At 45.1% G+C, this 13,882-nt stretch overlaps 1 protein-coding gene across 1 annotated transcript in view; it reads right to left on the bottom strand.

The window, feature by feature from the left end:
* Positions 1–13,882, bottom strand: part of ARHGAP10 (Rho GTPase activating protein 10) — a 266,323-nt gene that overhangs the window by 7,147 nt on the left and 245,294 nt on the right. Inside the window, exon 20 of the mRNA XM_080674227.1 lies at positions 13,637–13,784. Within this exon, the coding sequence (XP_080530353.1) occupies positions 13,637–13,784 (148 nt within the window). The remainder of the gene's footprint in view (positions 1–13,636; positions 13,785–13,882) is intronic.

Genomic DNA, 13,882 nt, shown 5'->3' with positions numbered 1-13,882 from the left:
CGAGGCATAGGAAGTCACGTGGAGAACCCGAAGTCATTTTGTCTCCCAGCAATTATTCAAGGTGCTTGAATAGGGGTGGTGGCGTGGTGGTGGGAGGAGGAGGGGACCCACACGGAACAAAACAAAGTTTGGAAACAGAACAGAGTAGCTGCTTGGATACAAGAAACTTTTCACAGACTTTTCCACTGGGAAGGAATGGGAGGAGGAGCAAGAAGTGGTTAAATAAATACACGCAAGACCTAAAAATGAAAGCTTACCCTCAGACAGCAGAGGTCGGGTGACGGTGTGTTTCATAGGCGTCTCCCTCAACAAACTGGCCACACTGTTCTGAAGCCAAGCAATTATAAACATGAGCTTCTTTTTGTAAATCATCTCCTACCTTCCAGAATTTGGGTAGGGGGTGTGTGTGTGTGTGTGGTAATAAGTATCAAAGTATTTTTTAACAATTTAATTCTTTAAAATATAATACTTATATTTTCTCAAAAAGCAGTAGAGGAAAATATTACTTTTACAATACAGTTCTGATATACTCTTCCTTTCTCTTGTTTTAAAACATTTTAGAGAAATACTAGGTTATTTTGGAAATGGCGGCCCATAGCAAAGGTCTAGCAGTTCTTCTCAACCTGGTTGCTAGGAGCGAATTAAGCTCTAAGGCATTCATAATGAATGAGCATCTCTCCTGTACATCTAGAATGGTTCTAGTCACCTATGTGTTGGGAGACAATTCTCTGTGTGTCTCCCGTGTTTCTGCATATGTTACAAAGAGAGGCACTGGCTGCCTTTGTTCGGGATTATCTTCTCACGGATGTGTGTAAGCAAACAGCCAGAGCAGATCGAGATTGTAACTTCCCTGGAGCAAAGGGCAGGTTTACTGCCCTTCCTAAAAGATCTGGGTTTCTTAACTCCAGGTTCCTCTCCTGTCACACTCCATGGAGGTGTTGCCTGGCCCAAGGGCACCAGCTGAGGGGAATCGGGAGGGGAAGTGACACTCCTGCTAGGCACTGCTATGATCAGAGGAGTCCCCTGGCTCTGACCGGAAGTCCCACGTCCTCTGCCAGCATCCGTGACCCCACCACAGGCAAATAGGGAAGATGGCAAGCAGAGTAAGATTTCAGACCTCACAGTTCCTTACATGAACACCCTTGGGAGAACTGAGAACATATACAGGCCATTTTCCTATTCTGTGGTTTAGGAGAGAATCCTGGCTAAGAAAGTTTTTGGGTTAAAGATCAAAAATGATGGATGACATAAGTATGAAAATCTCCTTACCTGCTAGAACATAATGAAATGGTTTTATTGTGTGTGTTTTTTAAAATATATTTTTTTATTGATTTCAGAGAGGAAGGGAAAGGGAGAGTGAGGTAGAAACATCAATGATGAGAGAGAATCATTGGTCGGCTGCCTCCTGCACATCCCCTACTGCAACCCTGGCATGTGTCCAAACCAGGAATCAAACCTTGACCTCCTGGCTCATAGGTCAACGCTCAACCACTGAGGCACGCCAGCTGGGCCATAATGAAATGTTTTGAGCGTCCTCTCCTACCACCTCCCAAATTTAAACATTTTGTTTAAAATCTCCTTATTTCCTTCTTCTTGCTGCCGCTTTAACGAAAGATTTTTGATGAGTAAGACTGGCGTGATCACAAACCACCAATTTTATTTAATGATGAGCTGCTGACCAATTACAAAAAACGTGCCTAAGTGCTACATGTTTCCTGAAAGGCAACTCGTGGTTTGCAAAAATGGAGACAGAGTAGTCAACTCTTCCTGAAAAGCTCAGAAACCACAGTCACCAAAACAAAAATAGATTCCAGAGAAATAGTAATATCTGTTTGTTTGCTATCTTCCTGATTTCACACACTAAATGGAATCTTCTAAAAAGAACGCCTCTCCACTCCACGTGAGGAAGCCAACGTCACCACCTTGCTTTAAGGAGAAATGTTTCCTTCTGAAAGACGGGGGCAAATGGACAAGAGGGTCTCACTAAAAACACACAGAGGATCCATACCACTAACTCAGAAACACAGCCTTGAAAGCACTTACACTGCAAGTATACCTGGTCTGGCCGGCGTGGCTCAGTGGTTAAGCCTCGACCTATGAGCGTCACCCTATGAGCCAGGAGGTCACAGTTCAATTCCCAGTGGGAGCATATGCCCAGGCTTCAGGCTTGATCCCCAGTGGGGGGCATGCAGGAGGCAGCCTATCAATGATTCTCTCTCATCATTGATGTCTCTCTCTCTCTCTCTCTTCCTCTCTGAAATCAATAAAGAATATTTTTTAAAAATATAAAGAAAGTCCACCAGGCTATTCCCAAGGCAACAAAGTCTCCTGTGTTTGTGTAGGGCAGGGCGGGCGGAGGGGTTCAGGAAGATCAGCAGGGAGCAGAATAGGCACTTGTCAAAGTGAGGAGAGATTGCTCTTCTATAAAAAGCATCAACATACTTGCTTTGGAAAAACAGGTCTGTGTTTCAGGGCAAGACCCTACAGCTTTTGCAGGGGGAGGAAGCAGCTCTCAGACACATGAAATTTGGACAGTAGCTGCATATGCATACACTCTGCAGGGTTTATTCTTCTAAAATGTAACAAATCAGTGCTATATGCTGCTTCTCATTCACACTGTGATCCAACAGTCTCTGATATCAGACTCTACAGTCTATGCAGAATAAAAACTTTTTGGCAGCAACAAAGCAGACATTTCAGAAATGGGGGCAGTGGTTAGGGTTCTTAACGTTTAAAGTTGGACAACAGCTGCAGAGTCACCAGGGGGCTCCTGCCCCTCACAAACATTTTCTGGCAATGCACAGCCAGGTCAGGCTCTGGGCAGCGGCCTTGAGTGCTGAGCGTGATTTAAAATTCAAAGGGTGCAGAAGAGGGAGAATGCAAGTCAAGAAATGACTGCTTATATGAAGTGATTAAATCCCCCAAATAGCAAGATATCTGATGGTGGTTATATGATGTCAGAATCCAATCAGAAGTTTGCACTGGAATGAAAGATGTTAAAACCTCATTTATTTGCGAGGTCTCTGAGCAGAAACTAACACATTAGTGGAATGATCTTTCATTTCAGCCTGAGAAACACACAGCATAAGTCTAGAACAGCTGTCCTGGGCAAAAGTGTTTGAAAATGTTAATAAAGACAGAAGGAAATATTGTAGATCTGTATATTATGGGAAATCTCTGTTCCAATAAGTGCCACAGTTATTCCATAAGTGCCGGAGGGGGAGAATTCCACAGCCAGCACGCCGATGGCTCCTACTGAGCCGGCAGAGGGAACAGCAGTGGAGAAAAGCAAATAGTCGTGACAAGAGAGTCACCATCATCCACGGGACTGGGCAAGGAGGCCTTCACTGCCCCAAAAGGCTTCCAAATAAACCCTGTTTGCTCATCATTCATGGTCTGGGAACTATCAGTCAGGCCCCATGCTGGGCCCTGGGGACACCCAGGGGACTAGGACATCTGCTCTCCATGAGCACCCAGGCAAATAGGTGGAGACTGACAACTGATCCTCATGATGCAACGTGATGTGTGCCATTAGAGAGGTGCCCACAGCCCTCAGAGAACAGAGGGGGAAGCATCTAGTTACCATAAGGCATCCAGGAAGACTTCCTAGAGGAGGTGGTGTCTGCCCTGAGCTGATGCTGCCATCACCAGTATCACCCAGGCTCCGGCTGGGCACAGCTGCACAGTCCAGCACTGAGCTGGACACAACTCATACATGAGTCCACGTGTTCCCAGACACACTACTATTCCACAGTACACGTGAGAAGACAGCCTGAGAAAGGTGAGAGTGACTAACAAATCATTTTCTTTCCCCAAAAAAACAGAAACAAAAACAAATAATCTATGCCAAAGGGGAAAACTACTGATATTAAGTGAATGTCACCATTTTTTTTTAATTGTGTGTTTACCACCCCAAGTCAAGTCTTCTTCCATCACCACTTTAAATAAAAAAATGTTTTAAAGTTGCTAAATGCAATGTAGTGGGATTCTAGATTGGATGCTCAAATAAAAGAAGGACATGAGTAAAAAAACAATGAAATCTAAATAAAGTTTGTAAGTTAATAATGTTGGGCCGAGATACATTTCTTACTTTAAACGAAAGTTCCGTGGTGCCGTGTAAGATGTGAACAGCAGGGAAAGCTGGGGAAGGGTTTACGGAAACACTTTTATTTATTTGTTTTTTAAATGTGTTTTCATTTATTTTTTTGAGAGAGAAGAATGGAAAGGGAGAGAGAGACAGATAGAAACATCGATGAGAGAGAAACATCGACTGGCTGCCTCCTACACACTTACTGGGAATCAAGCCTGCAACCCGGGCATGTGCCCTGGCTGGGAATTGAACTGGGACTTGGTGCATGGGGCAATGCCCAACCAACTCAGCTACACTGGCTGGGCTATGGGAGCACTTTTATACTACTCTTGTAACTTTTCTGTAAATCTAAAACAATTTGAAAATACACTTTTAATTTTAATCAATAGGTTTTAAAAAAAGAATGACCCCAAATAAACATTTTAATGAATGAAACACTAAAGGCCTCTTGAAATGACAATCACAAGCATAAGAAAAATGTTTGGTTGGTTCAATGACAAGAAAGAGTTCCTGAGGGTTACTTTAAAAAATCACCTGCGCTGCCCATCTGAAAAATGGCAATTAACCACAAAACTGACTTCTAAGAAATGGGGACTCTTCCAACTAGGTTTGTTCTGTTTACAGGGTAGGTTGAGGTAAAGGGCAAGGCAATAAATACTTTAGGGTCTGAAGGCCACACATGGCAGGTGTCAGCTCCGCCATCATTGCATCTAAAAAGCAGCCACAGACAAAATGCAAATAACTGGGTGGCTGTGTTCCAATAACACTTCAGTTATGAAAACAGGTGGCAGTGAGCCATCGTTTGCTGACCCCTGGGTTAGAGGGGCCAGATGGGAATCCATTGGTGGGGGGAGGTAGGGATGACAGCAAATGCCCCTGAGCCTGAGAGGCCCCTCCTCCCCCCCCCCCATCTCCACGGGCTTTGTGGCAGGGGGTCCTGTGTGCCCGGAGCCCACCTGCACACACCCGGGCTTCCCTGTGGAGAAGCTCTGTGCACCCACTGGGCGCCATCCCGTGCAGGAGGGAAGACAGCCGATGCATCAAGCCAGCATGTAAAAGCAATAACTTGTTCACCCTTAAGAAAAATTGCCTTTTACAGGAGGCAGGTGGCCAGGGAGAAAAGGGCACCACAGGAAATAAGTCCCACACAGATAAGACAGAGCCTTTCAAAAAAGGACACGACCACACTGAACGCTCAGTCCTCGCCCTGCGAGAAGTGCAGGCTTCTGGGTGATTTCCCCCCCTTAACATTAGTGGGCACCACCAGCCAGTCAGCTTGTAACTGACAAAAGCCACTCCTAGGGTGAACGCTTCCTGGGGTTTTGCTATAAAAGAACTGCCTCAGAATCCCACCGGCCCAATCTTTCCCTCGGAGCATCCCCTGAATTCCATCCGTCTCCTTCCAGACAATCGTTGTGGAATCGGGTACAAGGGCTGAACCGAGAAGGAACTGTGGCTTCATTACAGCCAACGCCGGGGCTTTAGAGGGCTCTGCGTTACCTCGCAGGAATGTTTCTGCCAGCTCAGCTCCCCTGTGAAAATGAGCTGCCACCCGACCTGAGGGCTGAATAGGGGTTGCAGTTGGGAAGGGCTAGCAGGGGTCCTCAAACTTTTTAAACAGGAGGCCAGTTCACTGTCCCTCAGTCCGTTGGAGGGCCGGACTATAGTTTAAAAAAACAACTATGAACAAATTCCTATGCGCACTGCGGGCCCGGGACGAGTCGGCTGCTAAGCAGGACAGGCAGTGGCACCCGGCGGGCCGGATAAATGTCCTCGGCGGGCTGCATGTGGCCCACAGGCCGTAGTTTGAGGACCCCTGGGCTACAGCATCACTCAGCTGAGAAAAATCCTCCAGTTTCACACCAAACTGTTTGATGGGTTACCTGTGGTGACAGAAGATGAGCCACCCACACTGTTGAGAATATAGAGTTGGTGGGGCCCCAGGGGGTACCCCAGGCCTTGGTCACGCAATATCCAAAGGTCCTATTCGCAGAGGCTTCCACAGAGTAGATTCTGACACAGCCTGGCGAGGAGCCCGGGCCGAGTCCTCCTGGAATACCTACAGCAACTTCTGGCAACAACACAACTTCGGGTCAACAGCTAAGGCTTCTGCAGGTCTGGAGAGGTTACTTCCCTGAGCTGTTGGTGAGGAGATTCTATAACGGACGAACCAGGAAGTCGGGGTAAGTGAACATAAGAATATCAAGTTAGGTTCTCCGAGGGGAGGGAATGCCAAGCAGGTGGCTGCCCAGAGCTCCCGGGGGAGCAGGGATTGGGTTTTATTACATGTGGTTCCTTGAAATCTCGCAACAGCCCAGAGGGGCGGATGTTGTTATTCCCCTTTTACAGATAACCTTGCTAAGCCTTGGTTTGCTTACAAAATTGATAGAAGGCCCCCAAGGTTGTGAGAAGCAGAATGAGGTGGCAAAGCCAGGCCTGTCTGACTCTAAAATCAGTGCTTTTCTAAGTCTGGACTGTCTTCCAACATGCAAGGAGCTCCAGGGCCCTGCCTGCATTTCAACCCTGAGACGGACTCAGCCAATGAAATGAAAAAGAAAAACAAAACAAGACTAATGGGAGATAATTTGTGAGTCTGAAGCAGAGAGAGAAAAAAAAAAAAGCTACTATAAAATTCAGACGTGTCTCTTTCTTTTGGAAAATCGACTTTTCATTATGGGGCTTTAATAAACATGCTAGCTTGAAAATAAAATCTCCACATTTATTTACAGCACAGCAAAGGAAGACAGGACTTAGGCCACACATCAGTGCAAAGCACACAATAAAAATATCAAAAATACCCTAGCAAGACACAAGGGGCGTAAGATGTGAGGATGCCTGGCCAGAGTGGCTCAGATGGTTGAGCACTGTCCTGGGCACCGAAAGGTTGCCGTCATACCTGGGTTCAGTGCTCAGTCAGGGCCTTTACAGAAAGCAACTGATCAATGTTTCTCTCTCACATGGCTCTCTCTCCCCGCCACACACATGCCTTCCTCTAAGCATGTCCCACGTGAGGATTAAAAAAAAAAAAAAAGATGAGAGCATACAAGGCATAATTTCTATACAAATTTGGAGAGAAGACTCAAAGAAATACACAGGACAAAAATCGTGCCCCAAAGAAACGAATGTAAACAGACATTTGGGTCCATGGCCAAGTATGTGGGCCCTGTGATTAGCTTCAAGAGCTTACTGAAGCTGAAGGGAGACAACTGGATATCGCATTACTCACAGAAGCTTATGGATGCTGCTCTGCTGCCAAATATCAAATTTCCAAGTCTCCCAGCTCTGTTTCAGGGGAAGATGCCCTCATCCCCAAATCTCAGCCAAAGGTGCTGGATGATGAATGTGCAACAACCAGATTCAAGTGTTTATCCCCCAGACGTAACTATAAACCACAGCCACCTGACAATGCAGGGTCAGCGCGCCCTCTTCTAACTAAGGGCAACGACTAGCTGATGGCCAGTTATCTCACTGGGCCTCAAAACTGGGGGACACCTGTCATTTGAACAATCTTCCCATAAGCAACCAATTTCAGTCCCAACAGTAAAACAAGTCTAAGGGAATCATGGTCACTGCGACAGAGACATCCAACTCCACCTCTGTCCAAGTCCTGAGGCTGGGGGCCACTTTCCTACCCTTCCTTGTGCCTCTGTTTCCCTCTCTGAAAAGGAAGGCATGTCTCTGGGGATTAAAATGAAAGGTCATTTATAGAGCAGGTAAAACAAAATCTGCTGACCACCAATAAGTAAAGTTCCATGGTTTTGGAGAAACACAAGAGGGCAACCTATTGAATCAAGCCATCTCTGCAGCCGCTGACCACCAGCCACTGCTGAAGCAAACGTTCTCCACCTGTAAGGCCCCAGCCCCCCAACAGGAAGTGCAAAAAGAGCTAACCTCTGAGTAGCATTTACAAAGCTACTACAGGCGAATAGCAAGGTGATACACGTCTCCTGCTCGTTTAGCCCGATTCCTTCTTACACTGAGCTATCTTAGACTTCAAACTTTCTGAACCCACCCAGGGACCATACTGCTCACTGGGGTATGGGAGAAGAAACTGGCTTCCACGTCATTCTTCACAGTGCCCAGCACCCAAGAGCACGCCCTTTCCAATGAAGGCACGAGCTCTACTGGAGATCTCAATGTGGGTACACCTCTGTCACCAGGGGCCAGTGTGCCGGTGAGCAGAGCAAAGGTGCTAACCTACCAAGATGTGTCCTCCTTATTGGCCCAAAAAAATGCTGGAAATTCCTAGGACAGGGCAGTTCATTCCTTTGGGTTAATGATCACCCTCGTCTTATCTCTTTTTAAATCTGCATAGCTTTCATCCCCTTGTTACAAAAGCAACATAGGTTCGTTTTAGTCAAATCAGTAACAAAGCAGATGTGCAAAAAAAAAAATTAAAAAGTTTTAAAATATAAATTCCCTATTTGCTCTTCAAACAATAATCATAATAAAAGAGATAAAAATATAAGCCACCAACTTACAGGGTGAACTGACTGCCCCTGGCAAAGGGGTTGGAGCAGCAAAGTGGAGGAGGGATGGGCTGAGACACCCTCCCTGAAGTGGGGGAGGGGAGGGAAAAGGGAAAGAAGCAAAAGCAAGGAGGTGAACACAACGTTTGCCTGTAACTGCTGCCACCTTAAAATTTCTCGCTGTGAGCCAGATTTCACAGATGTGTTAAAAAAATATGTAAGACGATTTTTTTCTGAACTTTAAACCAATCATTCGTGGCTTGTAGAATACTAAGCCACAAATCAAGTGCAAGGGGCACTTCGCTATTTCCTGGGAAAATCCATCGACTTCCTAAAAAGCAACCGTGGAAGCAACATCAAGTGCTGTGAAATGCCAAGTCACTGTCTATGGGAAAGCTCTTTGTTTGCCCAGCCTAAAGGAAGCAAGTCATTTATTTCCCTGCACACACAGTATAGGGGTGACAGGCACAGGCTGTCCAGGGGAATGGGATTTTAAGCCACTAACGTCAAGTCTGGGTGGACAGACATCTCTGCCTCGAAGCAGATCAGGGCACCCCCTGGGAAAGAGGCGTCAGGAATACCTGGACATTCCGGATAAACCAGGCCAAGCCTCTCATCCAGTGAGAGAGGAGTCCGCCACCCTCCTGGCCTCCCAGAGCACCCGGGGCACCAACATCTCCAGCAACTAAGAGCTTCCCAAGAGGCCGCCATCCAAGCATGGGAGCTGCCTGCAGAAAAGGCGGTCTTCCTTCTCATGGGAAATCTGTGGAGGAAGCTGAAAACAATGCCCAATGTTACTTAAAAGAGATTTTCTTCTGTGGCAAGGAACTTAACAGGATTACTTGTCAAGGACCTGCCCCTTTGCTTACAGCGGAAGAAAACCTGTTTAGAGGGAACTACTTTATTGGGGGAAAAATGACCTGGGAACATTTGAAATACCTTGACCTATGATGTAATGTCCTCCAAGGAGACTGAGCCAGCGATTCTTCACTGGCCATGAAGTCACCTATCACCTCGCTGAGTGTACAGGTAAGTAATAGCTCCAGATTGATTGACTGCAATGAATAACACCCGCAAGACATAAACATCAGCAGAAACCCAAGAAATCCAATTCTGCTGTATTGTTTTCTACCTGTCAGAGGCCACAGCTGTATTTACACACTGCCTATACATCAGCTTCTCGGCTGCTGTGGGTTTCCTCTGCCAATTGGCTCTCCGGTGGCTGGGGTCACGGCGTTTCTGTGCAACAGAGCTACCGAGGTCCCAGTTGTGATCACAAACATTTGGACTCCACTTTTCATGACCTGAGATAAGGCAAGTGTAAGTTTTGGAAAAGAGCGTCACCACCCTGGATCAAAACCAGGCAGCCCACGCACTGCCTCCTTTTAAGCCCTGAGCAGGGTTTTAATGGCCCCATGGCAACATTGGGTTTATTAAAAGGGATCTTAATCAGCATTTACTCAGATCTAACTCTATTTCATACTGTACAGCTGGTATGCAGAGATAATGGATTAAAAAACACACACACACACACTCAATGAAAACTAAATTTACAAAAGCTAAGGAAACAAAGAAAAATGCTATAAAGAGAAAATGGTGAGATTAATGCTGGGCAATTTCTGGAGGAGGAGTTTTTGATGTTTACAAAAAAGGAATATGGATCAGAAACCAAACATAGTTGCCTAAGAGACATTCAGTGATATACAGAAAGAAATGAGATTTCCAAAAGAAAAGTTTTATTTAATAATACATCATAAAAATGTGTATTGGTAACTACATCAATATCACTAAAATGTTCAGAGTATAAGCCCCAGTGTCTATCATTAAGAACTTTATAATCTATCTTGGCATGAGGGAAAGGTTAGAGAGTGCTATGGACTGAATGTTTGTGTCCCCTCCCCCGTCTCCCCGCCCTGCAAAAAAATTTCTAGATTGAAACCTTACCCCCTACCGTGAGATGGTGAGGAGACAGGACCTTTGGGAGGTGATCAGGATTAGATGAGGTCATGAGAGGGGAATTCTCACGAGTGGGATTAGTGTCCTTGTAAGAGTAGTACAGCCAGCAGTCTGTGGAAGAGGGCTCTCACCAGAACCTGGCAACTCACCCTCCACAGCTGCAGAAAATAAATTTCTGTTGTTTACAAGCCACTCAATCAAAGCATTTTTGCTATAGCAGCCCGAATTGACTAAGATAGATAGATAGGCAGGCAGGCAGAATGAGATTTGATATAGATATATAGGTACACATACACATACATGTAACTATCAAATAACACTAAAAGGTAAATATTAACTAACACTAGAAGGCAATATTTTCCTATTGTCGAGTATCGGGTATAGATAGATAAAGGTAGTATTTAGAATCTTCCTGTAGACAAGAGGACTAGAGAAAGCTTCCTGAAGGTGAAAACAAAATTAGACCCTGAAGATAGGTCAGGTTTGTCTTGAGCAAAGAAGGAAGGGAGACATTTCAGGCAGAGGAAATCAAAGTATGTGTGACGCACACAAGGGCCACTGGAGGATTAGGTTAGAAATGCAGTTTCAGGGTCCCCCTCAAACCTAAGCATCACCCGGGGGTGGGGCCCAGTAGTGGGGGCTTAACAAGCCCTCAGTGGGGTCCTGACATGAGCTCAAGTCCAAGATGCGCCCATGACTTCATGATAAATCTGGACCGCATTATGCTTTCAAGTAAATCCTTTAAGAAATATACAAACAGACTGGTGGTTGCCAGAGGAGGGGAGGGGGTTGGGTTGGGGGACTGGGTGGGAAGGTGAAGGGATTGAGAAGTACAGATTGGTAGTTACACAATAGTCACGGGGATGTAAGGTACAGCATAGGGAATACAGTCAATAATGTTGTAATAACTACATATGGTGCCAGGTGGGTACTGGAAATTTCAGGGAGAACAAATCTGTAAAATATATGATTGCCTAAGCACTATGCTGTACACCTGGAACTATTATAAAATAATACTGACTTTCAAATGTAATTTAAATAGAGATATACCAATTTAAGAGAAATATGGGTCTATTTTATCTAACGCACAGAAAAATTCAAGTTCTTGATTCCAGACTTCCTTCAACATCTATTTTCCCCTCTTCCTTTTTGGCCTCTGTGTTGGAGTGCTTTTCATGACATTTTAAAATTTGTGTGAATGGGAAGCTGGGGAATTCACTCCTCATTTGATTTATGACCAAAAATATCAAGCTCTTCATGTTTCAGGATGGACGTGCTGTGAATTGAGCACTGGCTATACTGTGGCTCCTGTACCTTGTCTATAGAACCACGATGGAAGAAGGATGCCTGGCTAAATTGTACTCCACTGGCCATGACAAACGCTCACTGAAAGGAAAAATTAAGAGATCTGGTGTTTGCTTTAAACATACACACGTGTATCGAATTCCACCCGGGAGTGCCCAGGATTACAGATTCCAGGTTCCTATGTACCCACTGTCACTGTTGCTAGGATTACTAATGAGAAAAGAATATATATTCAGGAAAAATGATAGTAAAAATGACAAGCATGTTTGAGTAACATCTAATTTAAACCCACAACACGCAGTCTTCAGCATGCATAGATGCTGATTTGTGGGGGGGGGGGGGGGGGGGGGAATTTCATCTGGAGACTGTGATTCCTACTTTGAGTTTCACTTTGCTTTTCGGTTAGATTTTCAAAGTCTTCAGATCACCCCAAATTTTAGCATACCAAGTTTCTCCAGCCCCTTTTAATACATAATAAGTTCCTAATGATTTCATGTGAATCCAGTAGTAACTATAAAAAGCCATGTAATGTGACGCACACTTTCCAATTCCATTTAAAGTCCCAAGAATGCCCGCCTATGGTTGAATGACATCATTGTCTCTGAGTTATTTTGAGCAACCTTTATTATTTATTAATTTATTTTTTATCCTTACTTGAGGACATGTTCACTGACTCTAGAGAGATATGGGGGCGTGGAGGATGGGAGTGAGAAAGAAACACTGTGAGAGAGAAACAGTGAATGGCTACCTCCCAACTGGGGACTGAACCTGAAACCTAGGTATGTGCCCTGACCAAGAATCCAACCAAAAACCTTCCGGTGTACGGGATGATGCTCCAATTAGCTGAGCCTCCCAGCCACGGCTAAAAGTTGTTGTGGTTTTTTTTTTAACTTTAAACACAGGATACCCAAGTACTCTCAGGCTGAATTATAAAATGAATTTTGGGTGCAATTTGATTGAATATTCAAGTAAGGCTATGGAATTATTAGTGGAGTTCCTTTTTATCTTTCTGAGCATTTGTTTGAAATTTGATGCTCTTTTGATGACCCTCCGCACCAGCAATCCGCATTCACGCCACAGCCTGGTAAGCACAGAAAGACAGACCTTCATGTAATCAAACCAGGTCCAAGGAATTGTGTTTGTGTTAGTGTTGTTTGTCCTAATATCCCTGAGCTGACCTGTCCATGTCTGGCATGAAACCAAACTGAGAAGATAAAATCAGATATTCCATCCAACAACTGTCAATTATACAGGATACGATGGAGTAAATAGAGCAGAATGCTAGCTATAAAGCCCTCAGAAATCCACACAACTAAAATATCCTTCTACCGACAGCTTCAACAGCATATCAATCACAATCCACCCATTCTCATGTCTGCAGAAGTTTGCATAACCAGTGGGAACGCATCCTGAGGAGGACAATAACGAAGTTCCTTAGGACAACCCCAAACTGACTTAAGCTGAACTTGAAACAGATGGGAAACAGCACCCATCCACCCCTTCCATACCCACCCCTTCCATACCCACCCCTTCCATACCCGGAACACAGACGCTGCTCAGGAAAGGCCTTTTGTAGGGACCTTTCTCCCTTTGCAGCCCCACTGACGAGAGAACAAAGGTTCTCAGATCTAACAGCTTCAGTACCCACTGGCCATGGAAGCTTCTAAACAAATCACACCAAAAAAAAAAAAACAAAAAACAAAAAACAAATCACACCAAAAGGTCAAAGGGGGGAAATGGGGGCATATATAATACTTTCAATAATAACGTTTTTTTTAAAAAAAAAGTCACACCAAATAAGCACAGTGAAACTTACGCAGCGGATGCCCAGTCCCCGTCAGCGACAAGGTGGTTTCTGTCTGGTCCAGGAAGCCCCTGGACAGTGGCAGTCGTGGGAGACGGGGAGGAAAGTGAGTCCAGACTGCTGGTGGGGGTGTCCTCCTTGGAAGGGTTAGGGCTGTCACCTGTGGAGGAGAAAAAAATAAGGCATCAACTTTCAAACGAATACTCAGGGGAGGGAAAAAAACCAACTCCACTAATAATTATACCATATCACCTGATT

The sequence above is a fragment of the Plecotus auritus genome, assembly GCF_963455305.1.
Source record: "Plecotus auritus genome assembly, chromosome: 6".
Taxonomy (NCBI): domain Eukaryota; kingdom Metazoa; phylum Chordata; class Mammalia; order Chiroptera; family Vespertilionidae; genus Plecotus; species Plecotus auritus.
The sequence above is the reverse complement of the archived record's forward strand: the minus strand, read 5'-3'. Positions and strand labels throughout refer to the sequence as shown.